Here is a 26,248-nt window from a genome sequence, read left to right as displayed (position 1 = left end):
GGTGTCATCACCCCCAGAGGATGAACTGTGGGGTGATCGTTGATGGTTTAGTCGCTAATTGTGTGTTTGTGCTTGTTGCGTGTGTCTCCATCCAGGTGTTAACTTTGAGGAGAGGCAGGTGGCAGACAAATTTCAAACTTCATTTTTCATTTTTGCCCATCTAGGACTATCCCCACAGGCTGGTTTGTGTGACCGAGCGGGAGCGCTTTGTGGTCCCAATCCGTGCCATTGGGCCACGGGCCATTCTTGACTTTCGCGACGAGCTCCATTTACCCGTCTGTCCCGTGAAAGCCTCCACAGAGAGGACTCAGCTGGTCCGCAACATAGGAAACGGCAGGGCCAAGTTCAAGCTAGACACACAGAGGTGAGAGTCAGTACAGGGTGGGCTTATGTGTGAGTGATTTCACCCATTATATTTAATATACAGCATACATACACATTTAATGTGTATGCACTAACCAAAAATCACAACTTGAAATTCAAACATTTTGCTCAGCAAAGTGTATTACTGTAAACACATTTAATTAACAGTTACAGTAATTACTATTGATTACAAGTTTTATTGAACATTTCGGATTCTTCTGCCAGTTTCTAAAACAACATTGAACCTTGGCCGGTATAAAGACGCCAAGCCTTAACTTCTGTTTTTTAAAATTTATTTCCACCTTGTGAAGTTCTATTCCATTCTATCTTATTCCAGCCCTTTCTCAGTGACCCCCTCCTGTGGGACTCTTGATGAGGGCGAGAGCATGCAGGTGACTGTGGATTTCAGCCCCATGACAGTAGGAGTCCACAGCCAAGTGCTGCTTCTGCACTACCACACGGGTGAGAAAGAATCCAGGCCTCTGAAAACATACACAGCAAACCGGTGACTCAAATATCTAAAGGAGACTATATGAACACAGCATCTGATAAAGCCAGTGTCAATTGTACAGTAGCATCATATCCTGATTCTCCAGAGCTGTAGAGAAATATTCAGAGCGGTCGTGATTAGCAGAAGCAGATTTTTTAATAATAAGAATGACCTTGTTGCAGTGTGTTTCTCATCAGCTGTGTTATTTTCCCACGGAAATGTAATTCTCTTAATGCCTCCACAGAACAATGGAGGCGAATCTCTTATTGTCGGAACGTGTCTGTCACTGCACTTGTAAACACCCTGTCACACAACTAGATTCAATTTGGCTTCATCAAAATCTGACAATTGTATCAATGTACCACGCAGATATACGCGCACGCACAACATGAACCCACACTGTGAAACTTAAAACTGTGTAAGAAGCGTCACTTCAACAAAAGTACACCGTCTCATTATATCTGTTACAGCGTGGCTCACACACGCACACGCGTGCATGCAGCGAACGCGCACACACACACACACACACACACACACACGCATGGACGGATGGAAGCAGACATTTTCTACAAGAAAAATGTTGCATAATCAGCAGTGTCAAATGAAATGGAACTAAAAGGATGAACGTGTTTACTATAATCACTGAGGTAAACGCCATAATGAGATTCTCCTTCTGCAGCAACGGTGACCCTGAAGCAGAACGGGACTGCTAAACAGGGCGCACCATCGGCACACACACACACACACACACACACACACTCACACACACACACACACACACACACAAAACAGTGGTTACTGTAGTTTCCTTAGTCTAGCTCAGGCTTTGATGATAACGTCTTTCAGACAGGCGTTCACTTTAGTCGTACGAGAAGCCACTTTGTTGCACTCTGTACTTTCAATATTACTGCATGTGTGTGTTTTATTGCGTCTCCGTCATGTGTGCAGCCCCTATCAGTGATTACCATCAGCGCCACGGACCTAACTGTAGCCGCCCAGCGCAAATAGATTTCCCCAAGCTGGTCCAATTAACCGCGCATCGTCTCCTTTCTAATTGTCTCCTTTTCGCTGCTTGATTTAAACCCGAACACGTTGTGTGTGCGACTGTGTTTGCTCGTATGAATATGGCTGCTTTTTGATTCAGAAGGATCCTTTATCTCTGGGTGTGGCTGATAAGTAGATCGATAGACAGCTAGTGTTGGTATGTGTGTGTGTGTGTGTGTGTGTGTGTTTGTGTCTGCTTGAGACCGTGAAGTCAAAGGTGACATGAGTAATGGTGATGAGAGGAGAATGTATAGAGACCTGAGGGAGTTGGACTGTGATCGCGGTGAGGATATAGCTCAGGATGACTGTGGTGTATTGTGTTTACTGCTCAGTGCAGCTTTCCTTGAGGGCCTGTTATTTCTCCTCTCCTCCTCTCCTCTCCTCTCCTCTCCTCTCCTCTCCTCTCCTCTTCTCTCCTCTCCTCTCCTCTCAGATTACGTCTTAATGGGCTTAGCATACACCAACCCGCCGCTATACTGTATCTCTGTCTCTGCCTTATCTCCGCATAGTGCAGTGTTGGATTTGAAAATCGGGCAGACTGGCTCCACCTTTTGCAAATGACTCCTCCAAGCTCGATATATTATTTGCATTCTAAACAAAAACAGGTGACTGGCACTGCTGACACACCAGTGGGACTGACAGTGTAATGCCAGTTCAGGTATCTCTAGTAATCCTAAAAGATGTTGCCATTCCATGGAAGGAATAACTTGACCAAACTGCTTTTTGCTTATTCGATTGAGTTTGTTCTGCTGGAGGGACTCGCCTCCGCTCAGTGCAGTAAACTAATGAATCATTTATCCTCCGTTCTTTTTTAAATTTGTATTATTCATCAAGTCTTTTATTTAATGTGGCATCATGGCATGATCAAACTGCACTATGCCTCCCAACTATGTGTTTTTGTGATAAATCAGCTCATTTGTAATAATACGTGTACTTGTACTGTAGTTTCACACTCAGCGGTCACGCCACACTCAGCAGGGTAGCCTGCACAATTAGCCAGACTCCTTGACATCAAAGGCAAAAAAGACGAAGCTTTTGACTTTTCCTGTTAGCACACAAGGGGATCAATTAGAGGTGAAGGGAGAAAAGTTGCTGAAGAAACATCAGTGCATTGCAAAAGATGATTTAACTGGAGCTTGTTAGGAAACGTGTTTTTCTTTACTCAAGCTCACCGATTTGAACACCTTACAGGAAATGATAAAGGAACATTTTGAATCACTCTGCAATCATTTAATGTTTAAAAAAGGTTTCAATGCAAAACCTCAGCTTAGTGTAACTCGGCAAACTAGACCCACTTTTATGATGGGAGCAATTAGGCTCACGTTTCATGTGCACTCCCTGCTAAACATCGGGAGCTGAAAATAGCAAACTTGACAGGCTAGGTTGATTAGCACGGGGGGGGGGGATGGTTCAATCAGAGCCAAATCAGCTTTACTCCTGACCCGAGCCGGCCACATCAAAGTCTCCTCCAAAGCTAATTTCAGCTGCACAGCTCCCCAAAAGTCAGGTAGAGCAATCCCATGGTGCTAAACAAATACAGTAGAACAGCTGTGCTTGCGTTCACCCCTTGTTAGCTATGCATCACCTGGGTGGATATTCCACGCTGCACTACACCCATTTATACTGTGAAGCCCTGTGTGTATATGTGTATATGTGTGTGTGTGTGTGTGTGAAAATTGAGTAGCATGCTGACACGACAATCATTCAGTAGTAGTCCTGAAACTCTACCACGGCAAAGTCACCTTGTGGAAAAAAGAAGTGGCTGTTTATGATTGGATAACGGTGGAAACGAGCTGAACTGTTCTCACTCTAGATTTGTACTCATCCATTTGGAGTTCATCGCTTCATTATTGGGATGCCATTCCCCAGAGCAGAGATCTGATCTGATCTGATCAAATATTTATTTATTTATTGCACTTTAATGATGATTGTTTTCTGTAAAAAAACATCAGGATCGCTAAAAAAGATATCTGCGTTTCTTTTGTGTGTGTGTGTGTGTGTACTGTAAAAGTATTCATTCTTTCTTTTCTTTAGTGTACCTTTTTAGGACCTGAGGTGCTGACTGGCTATGTAAACAGGCAGGTCTGCTTGAAGGAGCTGCAACTAACGGGGCTCAGCAGCATTAAGCTTTTATAATAGGAGGGCCAGCCTGGGTCCAGAACACCACTTAACAGCCCATCAGGAGACTATCATTTTTAATTTAGCACCTTTCCCTGTCTCCCTCACGCTCATGTATGTTTCAGGTCAGCATGCTGCTAAAGGCTTCACTCTGCTGAGGGGCTCGTTGGAGACTTCAGTCACGTATGTGTGTGTGTGTGCGCTAGTGTGTCGTGTGTCAATTTGCATGTGCACCACAGTGCTTAACACGGGTACACACTGCGTCTTTATTTCCCGTTTGTCGGTTGAGAGCAAGTGCCAGCTTTGAAAAGTAATAGCTTGCTCAGCTCACTTGCTTTCCACCACGGTGTGTTCGACAATCCTTGTTCCGTCTTAAAAGTGAGCAGAGAGTCTGTGCTGCTCCAGTAACCCCCTCCCTCCCTCCATCACACACACACACACACACACACACACACACACCCCTCTCCTCTGTCACTGTCGCTGATTTAAATGAAAAGACGGACAGCTCTTAGGGAGCACTGAGGCATCTGCTTTGACAGGGCTCTAGCACCGAGGGGACTTCAGCACAGCAGCCTTTTAGAAAAGCGGCACGCTCACACACACGCTCACACACACACACACACACAAACAGCAAGTAGCTGCACACAAACACACAAGCTCAAAAGAACAAGCATGTGCGTCCGCACGCGTACTGCAGAGCTGCCGTTTGTGCAGTAATCAATGGTAGCTGAGGGGGGTTGAGAAGTTCCCTCGCTGTGGAGATAGAGAAATTATGGGAGGAGAAAGCGAGCAGAGGGAGGGGGGGGTGTGTGGCGAACAGCGATGATGAAAGCTTAGCAATAAGCTGCAGCTCTCCCTGCCTGTCAACTGCTGTCATAGCATCCGGATGCTGGGAGATAATTGCTTTTTCTCTCTCTGTATACTCCAATTCCTCTTTCTCTCTCCCTCATTTCCTTCCTATCACTCATCCTCCGTCCTCTGTGTTGTCTTTCCTCTCTTGTCCTCCATCCGATGATATCTCGTCTTTCTCGCAAAGTGAAAGCAAAGACCTGTGGAACTGTGCCAGGCGTTTTTATTTTGTTTTTGTACCCCCCCCCCCTTCTGCCTCTAGGTACCGTACATGATGGAAATCTCAGTGATAATTGGATCGTTGGAAGCACTGCTTCAATTTGAATATGTGTTTTTGCTGGATGGCGCGTATGGTCATTGCTACCAGTCTACATTCTTCACAGTCTGGTTTTTTTTCTTTCCCCTCAACCAGGACTGGGGTCAATTTGTTGTTGATGCATCTGAAAGCTAAATAAGTCACACTGGGAGAGTTTTACTTCCACTGAGGCTTTCATGTTACTCAGAAATGAGGTATCTCAGCTGCCAATTAGTAATCACGTCTCTGCTCACTCTGCCCAGGCAGAGATGGATTAAAAGCTCTCCGATGTGCAGTCTGTATTGAGCAGGACTAGAAACCTAATGAGACGGCTTATCTTGTGAAAAATTCAACAAAAAAATTGTTTTTTTATTTTGGATAGATCTCCCAGAAAGAGCCCGTGCTTTGATTGATTCCTCCTTGAGTCTTACTTCTCTTGGTCTGGTGGTGTGTAGGTCCTAATGAAGTGTAGTGTCTTCATTGAATTGCTTGTGTGCTGTTGTCATCCAGGTTTTAGTGAGTAACAGAAGATCCTTGATCTGACTGAGAGAGAAAACCATGTATTTGTTGTTGGATATGTGGAGCACAAACTTGGACTTTGTTAAGTTTCAGCCCTTATGAACAGGCTGTTAGCGTGACACAAACAAGAGCAAGAGATACCGGGAACGGGTGGATTCCTCCTGATGTTTCTGTCGTCATCCTCGCCGCGTCCAGTAAGATGCAAGTGTCATTCGTTGTCACTCTGGGAACAAATCAGTGACGAGGGAAATCTTGTGCTCACTGAGTGTGTTTGTGTGTGTGGGTGAGACTAGTGTGACACGAACCCAACCGCATTTAAACAGACACACACGCACATTCACAGCGAGTGGCTGCAGGTTTCCCGCCAGCATAACCACCTGCAAACGTAGACATGTCGATGATGCAAAGGCAAAGAAAGTACTAGCTTCAGATATTTAATAGTTGCAGGCAGGCAATAAATGTTAGTTATTCTCATTTTTGTAAGTCAAGTTTTAATTTTTTTCCGGCAATCTCATGTGTGAGGGCTGGCAACCGAGGGATGCCAACCGAGCTGGCTGGCATGAGGAGTCACAGGGTGGATTTTCAAAATAAGGGTTTAATTTACCCAAAACATGAAAGAAACAATATAACAAAATAAAAGAAGTTCAGGGACCATAAAAGGGGTCAGCTGAACCGAACTAAACTCAGGCCATAACATAAACAGAATAAAACTAAACAGACTGAACAATGACTAAACAAAAGATCCCAGACGGGAACATATGGCGGATCAGATCAGAACTGCAGCCCTGAACCTGCTGTCCTGGGCCCCAATGACACCGTGCCCTTCTTTCTTTAAACATCGTTGGACTCACATCAGTGGAAGCGCACTGGTGCAAGTTCAGTACTCAAAGTCTTTTGCACCGTCAAACCAGAGTCAGGTTTCTAATCGTCGGCCGAGAGCAGGATGTCGCTCACCATCCTGCAGAGCAGCCGTTCAGTCGAACAAACCTGCACTCCAGAGCACTCGTGACTTGTAATTCATGTTGCTTGGTTCTGTAAAGTAATTAAAGGCAAGTCCCCGCGGTTGTTTTGGCTAGAGACATGCTCTGGAAAGCACAACAATCACAATGAAATGAAATGAAACCCATTGGACCCGTTGAGTTGCACAGTTTGCAAATGAGAAAAATCCCCGATGTCACTTTGATCTCATTTTTTTCATTTCTAGTAATTTGATTGACCCAGGTATCTGTGTTTTCATATACGCTAGGGAAATGACATATCAAAGCAACGATGAACCACAGAGACACGGAGAGGAGGGCCTTGTGGTGTTCTGAGTGTTCACAATTCAGGTACACAAATGTAAATAATCTCAGGATGCGCAGTGTCTTCCCGCAGGCTAAAGCCCCAGTCCTTATGATTTGAATGTAAACAAACATTAACTTAATTTACATAAGCCCTCGCTCTTGGTGGCTTTATACAAAACCTTGTTTTGCATATTGGTTTTGTTGCTGCTCTTTGTTGCTCATACTCCCGCTGTTGGAAGTGTGCACGCTGTGAGGGTGGCTCCTTGTTACCACTACAGAGACTCATTAGATGTCCTATTAACCATTAAGGACTTTTGTCTCTTATGGTTTTAAAGCGTTAAACCAGTCTTTGAAATGTGTTGTATTGTGGGAAATCATATTTACCTTAAGTCTAGTACATTAAGCATTTCATATTTATTTCAGCCCTAATGTGTTTCATAATACTGCAACTCAACTCTCCTTGGCAGCATAATGGAGTGTGTTGTTTTGGATGCCAGTTTTCCTGGATATTTTGAGAGCCATTTTAATCTCCCTGCGACGCTCCTTTTTGATCCAGATCCAGTGTTTCAAAGCTAGACTTTGCAGCGTGTCCTTGACTCCGCTGTGGGTTTCTGCTCTATCGACTGCCCAGATTAGGCCTGAGCCTCCCGGAGGAGCAGCAGTGGCTGCTCAGTGGGTATGTTTGAATACCGTGTAGTCGGTGCATGGCCATTGCTTTAATTAACGCATTAAATGATCCCAACTCGCTATGCTGTACAGTAGTATATATACTACTTCTTGTAGAGTAATATTTAGGCCTAATATTTAAGATTTATCTATTTTAATTGCATATAGAATTTCCATCCATTTGGATTACATAATTTTAACATAATCAAACTAATATACTTCATAATATTCAGGTTTATGCAATAAACTCAATTTACTTAAAATACATACAATTGATGTACTTTTTATTAATAAACCCAATGTGTTTTAAAATTTATATTCACATATTTCAAATATTTTTCCATTCCCCCCACATTTACAATATCTAAATACTAAATACAAATTCTAAATACATAAAGATTGAACAGTTTATTGGCGTGTGGCAAGTTTGGCCATTTTAAAAACTTTGACAGCAACACAGCATCACTACAACACGACTACAGTTGCGTTCCATTTGAGTTTTGTATCGCCTATTGATTATACTTATGTGTCACAGATTTGAACTATAAAAACCATCTGCCATGTTTTTTTTGGCGGTGATTTTTGGACTGCAATTCAGACAATTCAGTGTGTGGCATCAGTTTACTCCTGTGAGTCCTGAAGACGTGGTCACTTTTAAATGTGAATTGTTTGTTTTAAATGATTCCCTGAACGATAGTGTTTTGATAAAAGCACTAAACGTGTTCAAGTTCAAGACCTTTATTTGTCCCAGAGTGGCAATTGGTTCTATCACAGTAGCAATAAAGAACACCAACACAGAGCAAGACACACAACATAAAAAACAAAACATATATAACCACACATAAGAAATAAAAGCTTAAAACGTGAAGTACAAAAGTTACAATATTAGTAAAAAAAGAAAGAAAGAATGTGTACTTTACAGAGCAGAGCAGTGACATGGCAGTAGTCTGTCGGGTGTAATACATTCAGCCTTCTTTGACGACTGTTTGTTGTTCAGTTGAGATAGTTATTAATGCGGAGGGACTTTCATCACCTTTGCTAATGAGTTTTTCTGTTTGAGGTTGAGCGATGGATACCAGCAAATGAATGCAAAGGTGAAGACCGGCTCAATAAAACATTTATGAAAAGTGTCATCAGGGATCCGTTAACCTGGAACCTGGCTAGCTTTCTCGACATCTTTCCGTTAGTTATAGTGTTTGCAGGAGTTGCGTGGTGAAACTCTGAAATCAGTGCACTATGGTTTTGTCGCATTCAATTCGAATAAAGCTTTTTTACAAAAGTTATTAAAAAAATGGTTTAAAACAGGACCATGAGACATTTCAGCATTGCTCGGCATGCTCACTATAACCTTTGTCGTCTGCAAACTTCACAATGGGCTGGTTGCCTAACTCACTACGACAGTCATTGGTGTACATTGGCAACGCAGCCTTGGAGAAAGAGCCAGTTGATGTTACAGACAGTCCAGAGATACATTCTTTGAGTTCAGTAGAGTTATAGTAGCTCCCTGCACACATCTGTTTTGTTGATACGAGGTCCAGTCCTGCCCAGTAGTTCTTTTTCTATTAATCGCCGGTTCGATCCCGGTTCCTCCAGTCCATGTCGATGTGTCCTTGGGCAAGACACTTGCTGCCCAAACTGCTGCCAAAGGCTCCAAAGGCTCTGCCATCGGTGCGTGAATGTGTTCAGTCCTGACGGGCAGGAGGCACCTTGCATGGTAGCCGCTGCCATCAGTGTATGAATGGGCGTGAATGATGACATGTAGTTAAAGTGCTTTGAGTGGTTAGAACACTAGTGAGGAGCTGGACAAACTTAAGTCCATTTCCCATAACTCATGAGGTCACTGCAGCTGGGTGGCTATTGTAGATTGTTTCCATAAATTTAGGAACCGATGATTAAATACATAATGAAAAATAAAGCCTAATTGATCAGCCCAGTGGATCAGCAGATGGCTGTAAATGTTGTCGGGGCGAGGGCTTGAATGCTTAAAGATCTTCACATCAGTGCAGAAAAGGCAGAGATGAAATGACCGGAGTGCAGCAGAATGCCTTTTGAAGCAGCAGTTTCTTTGCTGAAGTTCTTGGACATCAAATCTTAGAATAAAACTGCCGAGCCTAAATTGTTATTGCTCAAGTTTGCTTTCAACCCTTTGGTTTTAACACAGTTTGGCCACTCCTTAGTCTACTTTTGTAAAGAGTTTAGTTCAGTGAGATTAGCCAGTTTAAAATAGAATTTGAGATGTTTGCTTTCCCAAGGTTTGCTGTTGGGGTTGATCTTAACTACCTAGTCAGGAATAACAGTGTCCACGAGCTGACAGCATGTTCCCCATCTGTAGGCATGTGCGATGCTGTAAATGATGTAAATCTAGAAATACATGTGGGCTTATCAGGGTACAGTTTTGTGGCTTTACAGTGTTACATAGATTGTCTTGTTGTCTGTGCACAGTAGATAGTGCATGTGCAGTCAATCAACTTCAACATATCCGGATAATAAAGACGTCTCACCATTGCCCACTCTATTTGGATGGCTGATATATTTTTGAGGTAAACAATGTCTCCTCACTCCTCACCTTACTTATTCAGAAGATTCCTTTGAACAGGATGCAGAACATACTCAGCTGTAAGAATCATTGCTTTGTTGGCCTTCATCCCACAACTCATGTGACCCACGTCAGGGAGCAATTAAAAGCTCTGAACCTTAAAAACACTCCATGTCTCCTGCCCAGGTGAAGATGTGTACATCAGCTTGTGTGGCGCTTGTGAGGAACTGAACATCCGTCTTGAGCCGGACTCTGTTCTGTTGAGTCAGACCTACATTTCCTTGGCCAGCGTTCGCAAAGTATTCCTCACTTACAGCAGTGAGATCCCTCTGAAGTACTGCTGGACGACGTGGCCCAGCCTGCAAGAGGAGGCCCTGAGCTTATTGAGGTATGCATGAAGGTGTTTTTAATAGGAAGTGTGGGCTGTATAAACTCCCCCTTTTTGCTACATGTAGCAAGTAGAATTACCTGCTCTGTTCTTTTTTTCCTGTGTTGCCAGAAATAGCTCAAGTGTCCATCACTTTCTTTCTGCCCGCGACACTTTGTTCTTCTCTCTGCCTCTTTTTCTCTCTGATCCTCCTCGTTTCTCTTTGTTGTTGTTTTTTTTCGTTGTTTCACCTTCGCCTTCCTTCATTTCTCCAGGGAGAGCTCGGCGCTCCCACAGACGGAGGAGGGCGAGAGGGAGCGGCTGCTCGTTCAGTGCGAGTCTGACCCCGCGGCGATCCATCGCCTCCCACTGCTGTCCAGAGCCCTGCAGGAGCGCCGAAGCCAGGCAGTGAGGGACTATCGCCTGACCCTCTCACACAGCTGCATCACTGTGGAGCCAGCGGTGTGTTCATGTGTGTCTGTGTTTTCCGTGTCTCTCCATATCCCTCTTGCCCAATATCTCTCAGTACCCTACCCATGGATTTGCAGCTCACTTTCCCTCCTTGTTAAGACTGTACTGCATAATCGAATACTTGAATTCATGCGAAGGGGGTTATCGTACCTCTATACAGCCTTCTCTGAGCTAGCAGGGTTTCAGTAGCTGGTCCAAGAGCGGGTTGGCTGTTTGAGACGGGGTCCTCAGGTTAAAAGGACACTAATCGCTACATGCTACGCCAAAAGATCGGATTTGAGATGAGATTTGTTGCAGAGAGTTATGTTTCAGCTCTGCTGTTCAAACGTAAATCTGAACCGACTCCTCAGTCGCAGGTCACGGGGGCTGGGCCCTTTCTGCCTAGGGACCTTCAGGTAGCCTTACCTGTTCTGACACCGCCATCCACCCCCACTTTTTTGCCAGTGTCTCCTCCGCTCAAATCAGCCAGGTTCCCTGGGCAGAGGGAGAGAGGGGACGGACAGAAAACAGAAGGAGAGAGAGAGAGAGAGAGAGTGCGGGGGAGGGAGAGTAAACAGTCTGTAGGCCAGTCCCAACACAAACTTTGAGAGGGAGAGAAACACAGCAGTCTACACATGCGTAAACCCACACACACACACACACACACACACACAACAAGATACCTGTGTGTGTGTGTTTGTGTGTGTCTGGAATTGAGGCGTGATAAATAAACAGTCAACTTCCACATTGTTTACCACACTGAAATGAATGCAGTTGAACTTCCATTAAAAAAACGCCGCTAACATAAACTATGAATGGTTTCCTAACCAATCTATTTTATTTTCTCTGTGAGAGAATATGCATTTACAGTGAGTGCATCTCTGCTTTATATCCTTTAAGTAGAATCACCCATTCTTTTTCTTCCTCAGGAGGGGGAAATATGGCCCAAAACCCCGGCACAGTTCAACATCGTCTTCAAGCCCGAGGAGGCCAAACTGTACCAACAAACCATATATTGTGATGTCACAGGTCAGTGCCTAGAAAACACACATTTAGGATTCACATAGCAAAGCACAGTATTGCACGTATCTTTACGATACAGCAACAACCAAACAACGACAGAGTTTTAGCCATGCCATGCTAGCTGCACTTTGTTCCAGATCTCAACAACTTTTAGATGGATTGAGGTTAACATTTTTGTTTTGTTTTTGTGGAAAGTCTCAACATTTATTAGATTGATTGACATGACAAATGCTACAGACATTCATGTTCCCCTCAGGATGAATTATAATAACTTTTGAATCCTTAATGTTTCATCTAGCACCATCGTTCGGTCAAACTTTAAAGGTATCCAGTAATTTGGTTAATTAATGATCCAAATACAGTCTTTGGCCCTGACAAAACTTTTTAGGCTTTGTTTGTGCGCCAGTAAGTGCAGACCAGATTTTACTGCGCATGTGTTGTACCCCATTGATATGACACTTGAGCAGTAGTAGAAATAAGAAAACCTCTTTTAAGATCCCATTGATTTTTCTAACTACGCTAATAACTATAAATCCAGTCTGGGAACAGGATTTAACTCTCTAGGGGAAGCAACATTACCAACCCTGTGAGAACAGAACATGGAATCCCATTTCCGCTATGTACCGTACAGACATGCATGGATAAATAATGTCTTTATTTGCATTGGTTCTTCCTTCTAGTGTGTCATTGAATTGAAATTCAAGCCTCATCGTCACACCGATCCAGAATCCCCTCTGCACCACCATCCAAATCTTAGTCATCAAACTAGTAGTATGCATATCCAAAAGTCCCAGAGACCTTTAAAATGCATTTTGATATAACTTTGACAACATTCTGAACATCAATAAGTCAAGTAGCCAATTGTACCAGAAAATGTGGGTTTTGTCCATTTCATCTGTGGTGTCAGTCTCAGAGTAGACTCCTCTTATACTCTTAATCACAAGCGGTCATTTAAGATCCATTTCATCGCAAGATGTGGAAGCATCTCAACTGGACCCAGATACACTATCTGACATGGTGTGCCTGAATTGGTCCAGAGATCTCAAACAGTGTACACACATAGGGTGAGTTTTCAAGGTTATCTTTCCAATGTTGAAATGAAGATAAATTTAGATTTGAGTTTGGGTAAGGGTGGCATTTGGGATCAAATTATGACTAAATGCCGTTAGGTTGAAGGTCAATGTGTATTACGGCTTACATTTACAGCAATTTTATAGCAACACACACACAGACACACACACCTACACACACACACACACACACACAAACTTGGCTTGTTTCTTGAACCAATAGCCTCTTTTGTTTGTTCTTCAACTTCTTGGAATTGATTGTTTTAACGACTTTAAGCAGACTGTACACTCCTGCTGTAAATCAATAGCTTTGGCTTTCTCATAAAAGATTCTCCTTCCCTCAGTGGGTTGGTTCAGACAAAGGTCAGACAGACAAGGCTGGGTAGAAAACCATGTCTGTGTGTTTGATTATTGTCAGAGAACAACTAGGTCTCTTTTCATGTTCCATTTTCCTTCAGCGTGCGACACCCACAGTCAAACTTGGTTGAAGCGCCACAAATGAACCAATCAATCCGCCTAAATGCTTTAACCACTGGATGACTTGTTGCTACTTCATCTCATTTTCATATTAGACAATGCAGTCACGAGGACCCAATATATGCATCTCAACCCTGTGGTAGTAAAAGGCTGTTGGGGAAATTTACATGTGGCCGTCACGTGTGTCTTCTGAGTCGAAGGCCAGATTTACATTCATTTCCATGCTTTCTGAGGCAGTTGACGACCTGACCAGCCTAGGTAAATGACAGCCCAACTGGAGATTACCGGGCCCTGATTGAAGAAGCTTCAGAAGCTTTTTCAGCAGAACTGCGGAACTCTAATGGCCTTTAATACGTTCACAGTAGAAAGAAGCTGCAGCAGAGTGAATGTTTAGCAAGTATTCATTTTTGTATTTTTGTTCTTCTGATTTAGCACTTTAAACTGCAGACATAAAAACAAACTTTCCCAGTGACCTGAATAAAATCCCAATATATTTTCTGGGGTTTCTCTGTCTTTAACTTTGTTGTGAATCTCTCCCCGTCTGTGTCTGCACTCAGGCTGTGAAGCTCGGTTGCCTCTCACAATACACGCCGAGGGCATGGGACCTAATCTCCAGCTCAACTATGACCTGGTGGACATGCAGAACGTATTCGTTGGTCACAAAACACGTTATGAAGTAAGAAAGGTTCAGCCAAAGTCAACAGTTGTTTCCCTTCAGTCAGGACACGCTAGTAATGTGATGAGCTTGATGTATATCGTACATAAATCAAAGCGTGTGTCCCTACCGTTTACAGTGAGTCTGTGCATTTAGTTCAAGCTAAACAAAAGTTGACAAAAATCAAATTCTAGAAATTTGCAATGCAATGATATAGCCACAGCCCCTGTATGAAGCGTTTAATGCCGTGTTTTGATCAACTCTAAGCTTATTTGTGGCTGAAGTCTTTGGTAGAATTCTATGTTGTCATATTGTAAAGCGTTCATGTTATTTTGTCCACTTGTGTGGAATATAACATACCCAAATCTTGTGCCACATCCAGTCAGCCAAACGCTTAACAAATAGAATTAGCATGTTCTATACAATTTGACAAAACTGAAGTATATCTTATTCAGTCTTTGCCAATATTTGTATCATCAGTGGCCGATGAGATGGGTTGTCGCTATCAACGATCTACTAAAGTCACATTTGGCGTTTACACCGTCCTTGTTGGGCGTCTGTTCTTATAAATAAGCTTCAACTGTTACACTAAACCAACAGAACGGTTAATACAATTCCCAACATAAAAACAACTCATGCACTTATCTCTTTTTAGTGCTGCAATAAAGTCATCAAATGTTTCCTGCAAAAATTCAAATTAGGCTCTCAGAGCAGAGTCATTTTTCTATTAAAGCTGAACTCAAGTGGCCTCACAAAACGTGAATGCAGCACATGTTTATTACTTGATTATTGACGGTGGGGCTCATTAAAGAAAAACATGACTCGAGTGTTGAATCAGTGGATCCTTCTTTTTTGTCCAGGTGCAGGTTCACAACAGAGGACTGATTGATGGCCGTTTCAGGCTGTCAGGCCTTGACACCACTTTCGGCCGCTGTTTCTCCTTCAGTCCTGAGGAAGGTGTTGTTCCCCCTGGGGCCTTCCAGACTGTGGAAGTCACCTTCCACAGTCGCGTCTTGGGAACCTTCTCCGAGGACTTGCTGCTAACTGTCACAGGACGACCGCAACCGCTTACCGTGACTTTCAGGTGAAGTTAGCGAGTGTAGTGACGAGCGATGACGGAACAATCAGATTTGTCCGTGCAAGTATAAAAGTAGTAACTAATCAAAATACCAAGGCTCCTCTTGACTCGTGTTTTTGTCTTCTTTTTTTTCAGTGGTTGTGTCATTGGTCCTACATTCCACTTCAATGTTTCAGAACTCAATTTTGGAGATGTAGCCTTTGGTGAGTTATTCATTTTTTAAATTCCTACATAAGATATATTATATATATATATATATATATATATATATATATATATTATAAACCAGAGAATCACAACATTCAGAAAAAAAGGTCCTCCTCTTCAGCCTCCTCTTTATGTTCCCATTTTTTCCATCTTTGTCGTCTGTCTCTATGGGCAGGTTACCCACTAAGATTGCGTTGTTCCCTCATCAACACCTCCTTGGTGCCAATGACCTTTGCCCTGCGTGTCCTGGGAGACGGGTTGGGGTCTCCCAGTATAAACAGTGCCCAACAGGCGTCCGAAGTGTCCGGGAACAATTGGGGAGGCAGTGCTGCTAGAGACCTTCATGCACGGCCTGTGGAGTTCACCGTCACACCTGCTGCGGGCTCTGTGCGTGCCTTGTCAGATGTCACCATTCAGGTACAGTAAATTAACAAATGGAGGGGGAACCAATTTAAAGTCATTGATTCATCCTGGCAGCATACATGAATTACAGGTCTTTGTAAAGATGTGTGCTGAAACTGCACAGTATGTGTTTGTAAAAGTATGCCCATATTTTCAGCCTAAATCATGAAGTAGAGCTGCAAATGAAACAAGCAATGCATCCCCTCAAATAAGATATCATACATTTTCTATAAAGAAAATTCAGTAGGTAATACTTGCGTATGTCAAAAATATTTATTATTGAAGCAAAACTTGTCTTTAGAATGTAGATGAAGTCTGCTCGGCAGTGGTGATGTTATCCTCTGCCTGGCATATTAAGCAGTTTGCCCACCACGGTCAGTTTCACCATAGTTGAAGCAACAGTTCAACGTTTACATAACCTTCCATAAAACCTAAATTTTTTTTCTTTTTTTTTCTTTTTTCTTTTACATATTTTGCATGGATTGAACATATAAGATATAACATGTTCATTATTGAGCTTTGGAGGTGCTAGTAGTTGGACTTTGGTACTTTAGACAGAGCCAGGCCAGCTGGTTCCCCCCGTTTCCAGTTTTTATGCAAAGCTAAGCTCCTGGCTTCATATTTAGTACATACATACAGTATATATAGACATGAGAGTGTTATCGGTCTTCCCAAAATTACCGTTCATAGGCGAAATTTGCCTTGAAAGTTCTACTTACTTGTTTTTCAGAATGACACTGTTTGTCATTCGACTGACTTTGGTAGAAGGACTTGAGTGGATTAAGTTGTCCCGCGAGGCATTCATCACAAACTCTACAGCAATAAACTAAAAACCTACTAACTGAAATTGTGTACACGGTCGTTGCTCACTGTATGTTTTGAACCTTGTGTGGTCTTATACTATATCTGTGTATTGCATATACAGGTGATGCTGTGCTCCAACACAGTCAAGAGATACAGGCTGGCGCTGGTGGTGGATGTTGAAGGTGTCGGAGAGGAGATCCTGACTCTGCCTATCAATGCCAGGTCAGACATATCTACAGATGTGAACGTACACACACTGTTTGATGTGTACACAGACATACTCATACATCAGTTTACGTTTTGTGCTGTCTCGCAAGTTGCAGCAAAATACTTATTGTTAGAGGTATTATTTAACTTTTCAGAAAATCCTTGTTATTTATGGCACCGGTGGCCGTTACGTGAACTGCAGTCCGCATCCTTAACATTGGACGTGATGTTACAATTATACAGAATATCATATTTACAATAACATTACTATTTATAATATTACTCTATTTTATTAGGACCATGCTTCATGATAGTAACTACCTTGCCTTTTGCAAATTACTTTATCAGCTAACGCTGCAAAATAACCAACGCCTGATCCATGCCGCGTAGCTAAGTTATAGCTAGCTGGCTAACCTTAGCCTAGCTTAGGTTACAGTCAGATAGTTGGCCGCAATTGTTATTTATACACCTTTGCTTTCAACCGTTACATAATTTATCTTTGGCTGAAATCAAAACTGTTTATCATATTACATTAGTATCATTATACTATCAACTATAGTGTAGTATAGTGTAGTATAGTACAGTCATTCCCAAAGACTGGGTCGGGAACCACAGGTGGGTTTTCAGAATTTCTTCCAGTCTTTTATTCAACATTTATATCTGCAGTACACCTTTGAGCCACATGAAGGAGCCTGAATGTCCGTATTGCTCTGATAATTGTAGCCCACTCATAACATTGAGTTTAATATGAAATCCTAATGTACATTGTGTTTGTTTTACTGATTAGAGAAAATGAAAAGAATGAGATGTATTTATTTGGTCTCATTTAGAAAGTATTCAACGTGTGAATATTTTTTCAATAACACATTTATAAATTGATTATCAAGTGACTATCTCGTCGAAATGGCTTAAAATAAGGTGTCGCAGAAATGGCAATAAAAAATGGTCAAGAATGTTCATTTATGCACAAATTTGCTCTTCTCATGATTTATAGATGAGGCCTATTGTGAATTGGGTCGTGATGATTTTTAAAAGTGGGTCCCAAGAAAAAAGTTTGTGAAACACTGGTACAGCATAGTATCAAAAGCTTACATAGGCAATTACGAAAGTCAGGGAAGGTCTCAGGTTTGAAGTTACGTAACAATCCGTTCACGCATTACAAAGCCATTAATACATGTATATTGTTACACATAGTATCATAAGTTTAACTTTCCACATTGGGGCTATAAACAGATTATTGGGCCAGTTGTCCTGTATATTTTTCCTCTTCTGCCATAACACTGTTTGATCTCATAAAAGATGAATGAATGAATGAAAATGAATCACCATCGGCCTCTCCTAGTAAGATGGAATATCATCTCGTCTTCTAAAATTAGTGCTGCCATGCCATAAAACAGCAGAGGGTTCATCTTGCTTTTTTCCAAACTAAAGTAAAGTGCCTTTTTTTTCTAACAATAACCTCTGCTGTGCTTCTGGCTGTCGCTGAGGCTTTGACAAGCTGTGAATGTGGTCCATTGAACCTCCGTACAGGTGTCGACAAATCACCGGAGTATGTGTTGAATATTCAGAACCTCATTTGCATAATAATACATTGGAATGTCACCGGCACCATCACTCAGAATAGGGCAATGGTAATCTGATTTCCTTACAGCGATCACCCCGTAATTGTAAATTTATGAATCAGATCTAATTAATATACTGCAGTTTTGGCGCGATGTCATGCAATTACTTGTGTATTGAGAGACCGTTTTTCCTTATGAGGCGGTTGAATACCTCTTCTTTCAACAATGCAAGTACTGTTGTGAATCATAAATAAGCCGCAGATTGTTCCCTCTCTTATCCTCTCTCCGTGTATTTCTCTTTGGTAATAGTTGTGTTGTTCCTGATATTTTGGTGGAGACTCCAGTGTTGGACTTTCGAAGGTGTTTCCTCGATCGGCGCTATGAACAGCAAGTGCGGCTGACCAACAACAGCACTCTACCCGCCTGCTACGGCATGCTTGACCAGGTTAAGTAGATCATTGCAGTCAATTATTCATTTGTGCGGCAGGGTACTCATAAAACAGAGAACTGAACAAATACGAAACCTGTCCTGCTGATAGATGCATATTTAAGACAATGGCTCGTTTCCAACTCAATATAAAACAATTTATGTGTTAGAGGTGAGCGGCATGACTAAAGAATAAAATGGCTTAAAGGATTAGCCCAAGATTTTGGGAGATATGCTTACGTGTATCTGCTTTCTTGCTGAGAGATGATGCCACTCTCATGTCTGTCCCGAAATGATAAAACTGTGTCCAAAGATAACACAATCTGATTAGCTGTACCTCTAAAGATAACTAATCTACATATTAAATCTTTATACGTTTATTGTACTTTAGACACAGTAACCTTTGACGATATCCACATGATTTGACAAAGCGAGAATGCTAAAGCTGTTTCTTAGCTTTTGCTGAACTTTGAAGTGCATTTTCGCTTAGAACGAGCACTGTGGATTTTGACTTCCATCACTTCCATTGGCAGCGTATTAGGAAGGGATCTTCTAATTGGGAGTATGAACTGGAGGAATAATTACGGCAAGATAAATCTTCCGTGTTCCAATGCACACCTGACTATTATTGTGAGACTGACTTAGACTATGAAAGTGCACTCAGTAGAGTGCAGATCTCCGCCAGGTGTTTCTCCCCCTCCCCTCGCAAACAAAGAAGAGTTGGATGTCACTCAGTGGTCCCTCCCAGCTAACCTGCAGTCAGATGCTCTAGTTCAAAATGAGACCGAACTTTTCTATGGATGTCCGTTTTCTATCCCCGACAAATGCCAAATTGGTAAGGCTTGTTTTTAGCCTAGCTCAATTCTGCGGACTATTTCTTGACTGGGAGCAGTGACTTCCTGGAGTGGTAATCGTAGCTCACCGTCTCCTCGCTCCAGCCTAATTTTTATCGCACTGATATGAGAGTGGTGTCAATCTTCTTATCTAACTCTCCGCAAGAAGGCGAACACCATTCCCAAAATGTTGAACTATTGCTTTAATAAATGCAATTTAATACCACTATCACTAAGACTTTCTAATGATTTCTGAGAGGAAATAAAATGAAGATTATATTTAGAGTCAAAATAATCTGACCCTGATTTAGCTAGCTCCATGAAACTGCAAAGTACTGGTACAAATGGCCAACATTGAAATCGCTGTCTGCCAACCGTGACAAGGTGAGGGAGGAATGAATGACTTCCAGGACCTTTTTGCTTTCTATCTATACGTACAATAGATGTTGAGTCTGTATGCTTGCATTAAAAATGTAATTTCTGTCTGTGTCACCTTTTTCAGGAATACCAGGAGAGTCCGTCACTGCTTTTTGGCAGTTCCGCACCAAGAGGATTGATACTTCGTCAGAGTTCAGAGGAGCTTCCTGTGTTTCTGCTGGCTAAGTCCGTAGGAAAGCAGACACACACTCTACGCATCGCTGTGTTTGGCAGCAGCCAGCCGCCCCTGGTCCGTGGAAGTGTGAATAACTGTCACTGGTTGAATACCATGCGGGTGTAATTGTGAGTGTCATTTTGTGTACTCTAATCCGCCTCTGTTTGGTTCTGTTCTGTTCCAGGAGGTGACTGTGTCCTGTATTGGGCAGGGACCAATCGTTCGTGTTCACAGTCCACAGCTGGACTTTGGCACAATCCCGGTTCTGACGGACATTACCAGAGCCCTGCACCTGTCAAACCAGTCTCCTATTCCAGCCCACTTCACTGCTCACATGGTACAAACACAGCAACACCGACACACCTACTAGCGATGTTAGGTAGGCTTGCACATGCTAAAAATAGATAAACTTATAAAACACTAACTTACATTCAAATAGAGATAAACAAGGTAACATTACGTGCCCTCAGATCTAGTGGTAGGATGTTGCAGTAATTAAATGTTTTTAGCAGAAGATTTAGTGGATTTAATACATACCTGTCGAGCCTTCAGTGGCTAGATTCCTTGTGCAAACCTTCTGTCTGTCTTCCCCTGCTCTTGTGACTAATTGATTTTCAGTTTAATTTGATATGTAATTAATGAGTTAATAGGTTCAATACTTGGTTAGCTCTTGAAATAATTAGTTGCCAGTTCAATTTTAGTGCTATCCCAGGAGAATCAGGGATTTACCTCACAGTGTGCTCATTAAACCAGCCAGATGGTGACATTTTGTCAATTCAGGATGACATGAACGAAATAGACGGGCTTGATCTGGGAAGCTGATTGAACGATGATCCTCTCGGATTGCCTTGTTGTTGTTTCTGGTGTTTGTAGCTTTTCATGCACAAAATAGCCATTCTCACGGTGAGTAGGATTTGGTGGAATCTAGTGGTGTGTTTGCAGACTGCAACCAACTGAATTTTCCCTCCACTCATTCCTCACTATGCAAGACTACGGTGACGTGATCCGCCGAGCACAAAACTGTGGTAACGGCATTTGCCTCCCTCAGAGGCCATCCTTCCTATCGAACACTATGAAAGTGTCTTACACTTTGAGGTACCACGGTTTTGCACTCTGCGGCTCATGTTTCACAAGCGTGTCGGAGAACTACGGTGGCCTTCAGGTAAAATAAAAAAACCCGCAAAAGACTCGGGTTGAGCCAGTGTTTCATTAGTCCGTTTTGGACTACTGTAGAAACTTGATGGTGCTGGTGGTGCACCCGCTCCCTATGTTGATACGAGGGATTTAGACTTCTTCAGAAAATGTTGCCTTCTTTGTTGTTGTACTTCCTGCATCCAGCGCTGTCATTTGATCTGCCAGTGACGAGTTGGATGTAAGGAAGAACTACAGGCTTTTTAGACTCCACCTCTTGGTAGTGTGCTCTAGGTGCCACTCAATCATCCCCAAATATGAGTGCAGAGGATGTTATGGACGAGGATACATTTTAAAAGTGTTTTGGCTACAGCCAAAGAAATGCAGCAGGGAGAGGTCAAAGTTGCTGCTGCATTGGCTCTGCAAGAGGATACGGCTGGCAGTGACCATCCGGATGTCAGTAACTCGCGTGCAATGCATCCTGGTACATGTAGATACCGTCGGCTCGGCTCCACGAGCAGGAGAACTCAGCTTTCTCCGTCAATATAGTGCGCACTGAGGAGTCTATTGCTTCAATTGATTCCATTTACTATCAACACAGATTGGACATCCACATAAAAGGCGATGAATTTTAGGATTAAACAACTAATGTTCTGCTTACTTTTATATATAGAGAACTCACTCAGTGTAAATTAAACTTTACCGCGACCTGAGATCTACAGTGTTTCACTTGCCTCCTGAAAGCCCCTCTTCTCACTTTATAATCCGCCGGGAACAAGCTTGCGACTGGAGCTTTTTGATTCAATACTTCCTGCAGTTGTGTGACCCTGTCCTCTCCTCTGAGCAAGCCTCTGAGCCCCCCCCCCCCCCCCCCTCCCCTCCTGCACACTCTCAAGAATCAATCGATGCGGATTCTCCTTGAATTACATTACATCTCGCTCAATAGGCTGGTTGAGATCCACACAGAGAGACCTGATGACTGAAGATTGCGGGGATATTACGGAAGGCATCCACACTTGCTTGTCATCTAAGTGACCGTCTGTGAGAAATTCACCACGACTCCGTCCCTAATCCAACCTAGGCTTTTATTGATTATTTTATGCAGTCTAGTCAGTTCTCGCAGCGGATAAGGAAAGAATCCCTTTAACGTACAGTGTCAAAGATATCTCGACAGCCAGTGTGCGCTGTGAAGAATAGCTTCAAGCGTAGCGTAGCATAGTAAACCCTGTACCTCAAATGGTAACAGATTTTTCTCTACTTTATTTTCTGTTGATACAAACAGAGATACAAAGCTAGAAATAGAAACTGCATGACAATACAAATGTACATGATATGGACAATGAACACCGTACGCCATTGTCTGCACTCTGTGTTAAAAAGGGATCGGCTGGAAAATTCAGATGTTATTTTCGTCTGTTTTTGGCTGGCAACCAGAAACATGATTCCAGTTACATCGTATTGATTTGGTTGCGCTGTATAAAGTTTGTCGGGAGAATCGGCTGCAGCAGTCACTTCAGCACCAGGTTCATGTGCTCTTCTTGATAGCTGTACGGCATGCCGCACCGCCGTGGATCCTAAGCCCTCCTGACTTGTGCCGCATTCAAAAGCAATCAATGCTAATCAAGCTGTGGGATGCAGCAGGTTTGATGTGATTATTGAGATTCCAGTCATCTTGCTCCTCTCTCTGGGGAGTCGACCCCCTGCTCTTTCCCCTCTTCTGACTCTACCCACCCCTCCACCGTGATCACCCTTGTATCGACCCACACTGAGTTCGCTTTCACCGGCTCCTTTACCCGATCCTTTACTCCGAAAGTCACTCTCTAGTCAAGTGTTGCCTGCGTCTTTTTTTTTTCTTCTCTCGAATGTCTGCAAGACTTTTCTCTAAGGAAGTAGCTTTGAACAGAGACGTCAAACTGAAGCTCCATATTTAAATCGTCCAATATTATTTTGAGTACAGTCTCTGCAACACTGAATACAGCAATAATGTCAATCGCAGTGTTTGACTGAAGACACTCTTCTCTGACGATGAACGATCTACCGCGTCGTCCTGTCGGCATTTGAAAGTGCCCGAGCTTCACTGCATCTTTAGGAAGATCATTCTCAACATCCCAATTAGAAGTGTATGTCCCAGCCATTCATCACCACAGTTGCTGTATAAAACATTGATTGTGATCACGAACCACTGCTTGGTCACACAGTACAGTGAGCACAGTGGAGGGCTTTATTGAAGGCCTGGAGATGAACATCTGTTTTCTTATTTCGCTGGACTCTACTCATAAATACAATCCACAGAGCTGGGAAATAGAATGAGTATTGAACTTGCAGCATTCCCTGTTTCATGCTCTTATCAAAGAGAGTGTAGACCTGAGACAAATAACATTTTTAAACTACCCACGTGTTAAGGCTTTTATGTATTCGAAAACATATTTTAACATAAGATATGCTACATCTTTACAACTGTGCATCTCATACCCTACCCATTATCGTAACCATAGTAGGGAGATATTTCGTCTTGCTTATGTCAGGCAGGGAGCCACTGCTCTACTTACACCTCTAGGATCTCATGCTACACCGAGACATCGATGCGATTATGTAGCTACGTGATATTCACATCTATCTCTCCACGTCCATGCATGGCATTGGCCTCAATGGCGTGTGCAGCACAGTTAGAAGAAAGTGCCCCGCCCCAAGGGAGATATATTGTTTCTCCATCGCATCAGACGCTTCAGCTTAGAGGAACTGTGATTATGTTTCTTGTTTCCTCAGAGCCACAGAAGTTCCTTTGTGCGAGTTGAGCCCAGTGAGGGGGAAGTGCCACCCGAGAGCCAGCTGGAGCTGAGAGTAGTGGCCCACCTGAAGGACACGCTTCACTTCCAGGCCAGGCTGGAAGTGTCCATCCAGGACAGCGAACCGCACGCTGTGCTTCTGTCCGCCACAGGCACCGGCACCACAGTTGTCAGTGACAAACCTTTCGCTCCCAACCTTGACCTAGGCACATACTTAAGGTAGAACGAAAGAGGTCACGCTCAAATTATGACTCGGTGATAATGATGTGGGGATTTACAACTGAAAATGTAGTGCTGACAGGATGCCTCGCCTCCTTGCTGTCTTCTGTATGTCCTATAAGCCATGCGTCATGCCAGTACCACTTCAAGCTGACCAACCAGGGTGAGCGAACGAACCGGATGTACTGGCGGAATGACGGCTTCCAGCCCTCAGCAGAAACCCGAAAAAGGGGCAGCTTATCCGGCCAAACCGTCCTGCCCCCCATCTCTGCTCCCAGAAAGAAGGATATCTTGAGCTGTCAGTCCTCCAGCAGAGAGAAGGCGGTGTTCAGCCTCAGCCCTTCTCGTGTGGAGCTTGCTCCAGGCGGCTCCGTTGACATGGTGCTGACGGGATCTTCAGACTCCCCCAAGGTGAGACAGTGGGCTTGCAGGCCCGAAAGGGAATAAACCCAAACTTTAGTTTAGGGTTAGCACACTGTACATGTACAGTTCATATGTTCTTTTCTTCAACAAGGTTGCACAGGAGCGCCTGGTGTGCCGTGGCTTTGTGGGTCGCCAGGGCTGCAATGAGGTCATCATGTCTGTAGATGTCACCTGTCGCTTTGTGGCTCCCTTACTCAGCATTTCCTCCAGGCAGCTGAAATTCTACCTGGAGAAGGTTGGTCAAAAGATTGTCTCTCCAGGATATCTTTATTCAAAACTATATTATTATATTACTAATTAGTTCTGTAATGTATCTATATTTATTTATTTGTCTTACAGGTCCCAGGAAAGAGTCTAACACCCCTATATGAGAAGCTCATCTTGGAGAATGTGTCGTCTCTGCCTCTGTCCATTGAGCTCTCTCTTGGGGAGCCGTTCTCCCTGTGTGAGGCCTCGGGAGCCCGTAGCCCAGCTACCACTAAGGTACACATCTCCTCCTCTTGGGTAACTTTTGTTTTTCATTTCATGTTCCAAGATGAGAAACCTATTGATTTTAGTGGCACACAGACTTTTGGCCTGGCACCACCATGAATTGGAACTTAAATCTGCCTCCTAAAACCTCACTTCAAAATTTTGAAAGTGATTTGCATTGAGTGACAATCACCTAAAACCTGTAGCGAGTGAGCAGTGTGAGAAGTGCTGCTGAGTGTGTTCATGGATATCCAGAGAAAGTCATTTTGAGCATCAACAGTCGACATAAATGCTGATGACTGATTAATACGTTTGTGTTTGAAAGCGTCAGAACCTAATGCTGTTGAGGTGGCAACAAGATAGTCAGCAACAATACAACTCATCGCTTCTAAAAATAAGGCGACCTTATGAACAGTTCAAGTTCAGTGGAACTCCTCTGCATCACTGTCCCTCTTGTCTGTAGTGGACGTGTGTGTGTACATATTATTTATTTTTTCATCACAGCTAATGTGTTGAGTCGGATACTCTCTTACTTAATATTCCTTATCTTCCATTTGAGACACATGGGCTGTCATATGCTTGTTTTAAACTCAATGTTTCGATGACTTGCACTCAGTGGCATTACTCCTTTTAAACACCTTTTTCACCGTACATCATACATTCCCAGAATACCCATGTTTATATTTGATCACAGCTCTAACTTCCATTCTGACAGTTGATTTAAATATGGGATTTGGAATCCGCATTTTAAAGCCTGAAGCTAAAGAGTAGCGGGATATGTTTATAAGCCCGGGTCCCTTGGCAGGATAACAATAAATGTTTGATTAAACTCTGTAAAAAAAAAAAAAAATGTTAAAGGTTGTGAACTTATGCTTTGGGAGTCATCCGATAGAAAAAACTT

General features: G+C 43.0%; 1 protein-coding gene across 1 annotated transcript in view; it reads left to right on the top strand.

Annotated features, from left to right (window-relative positions):
• The window catches only part of hydin (HYDIN axonemal central pair apparatus protein), a 72,581-nt gene that overhangs the window by 5,637 nt on the left and 40,696 nt on the right, over positions 1–26,248 (top strand). Inside the window, 18 exon segments of the mRNA XM_076082114.1 lie at positions 165–364; positions 701–825; positions 10,350–10,551; positions 10,806–10,992; positions 11,910–12,009; positions 14,108–14,226; positions 15,066–15,289; positions 15,419–15,486; positions 15,666–15,907; positions 16,818–16,918; positions 18,775–18,910; positions 20,228–20,392; positions 20,502–20,654; positions 24,122–24,124; positions 24,215–24,453; positions 24,576–24,864; positions 24,968–25,111; positions 25,216–25,359. Coding sequence (XP_075938229.1) covers positions 165–364; positions 701–825; positions 10,350–10,551; positions 10,806–10,992; positions 11,910–12,009; positions 14,108–14,226; positions 15,066–15,289; positions 15,419–15,486; positions 15,666–15,907; positions 16,818–16,918; positions 18,775–18,910; positions 20,228–20,392; positions 20,502–20,654; positions 24,122–24,124; positions 24,215–24,453; positions 24,576–24,864; positions 24,968–25,111; positions 25,216–25,359 — 2,841 coding nt within the window.

The sequence above is a fragment of the Anarhichas minor genome, unplaced genomic scaffold, assembly GCF_050575085.1.
Source record: "Anarhichas minor isolate MPS153535 unplaced genomic scaffold, ASM5057508v1 ptg000090l, whole genome shotgun sequence".
NCBI classification, from domain to species: domain Eukaryota; kingdom Metazoa; phylum Chordata; class Actinopteri; order Perciformes; family Anarhichadidae; genus Anarhichas; species Anarhichas minor.
This window is presented reverse-complemented; position numbering and strand designations above follow the sequence as displayed.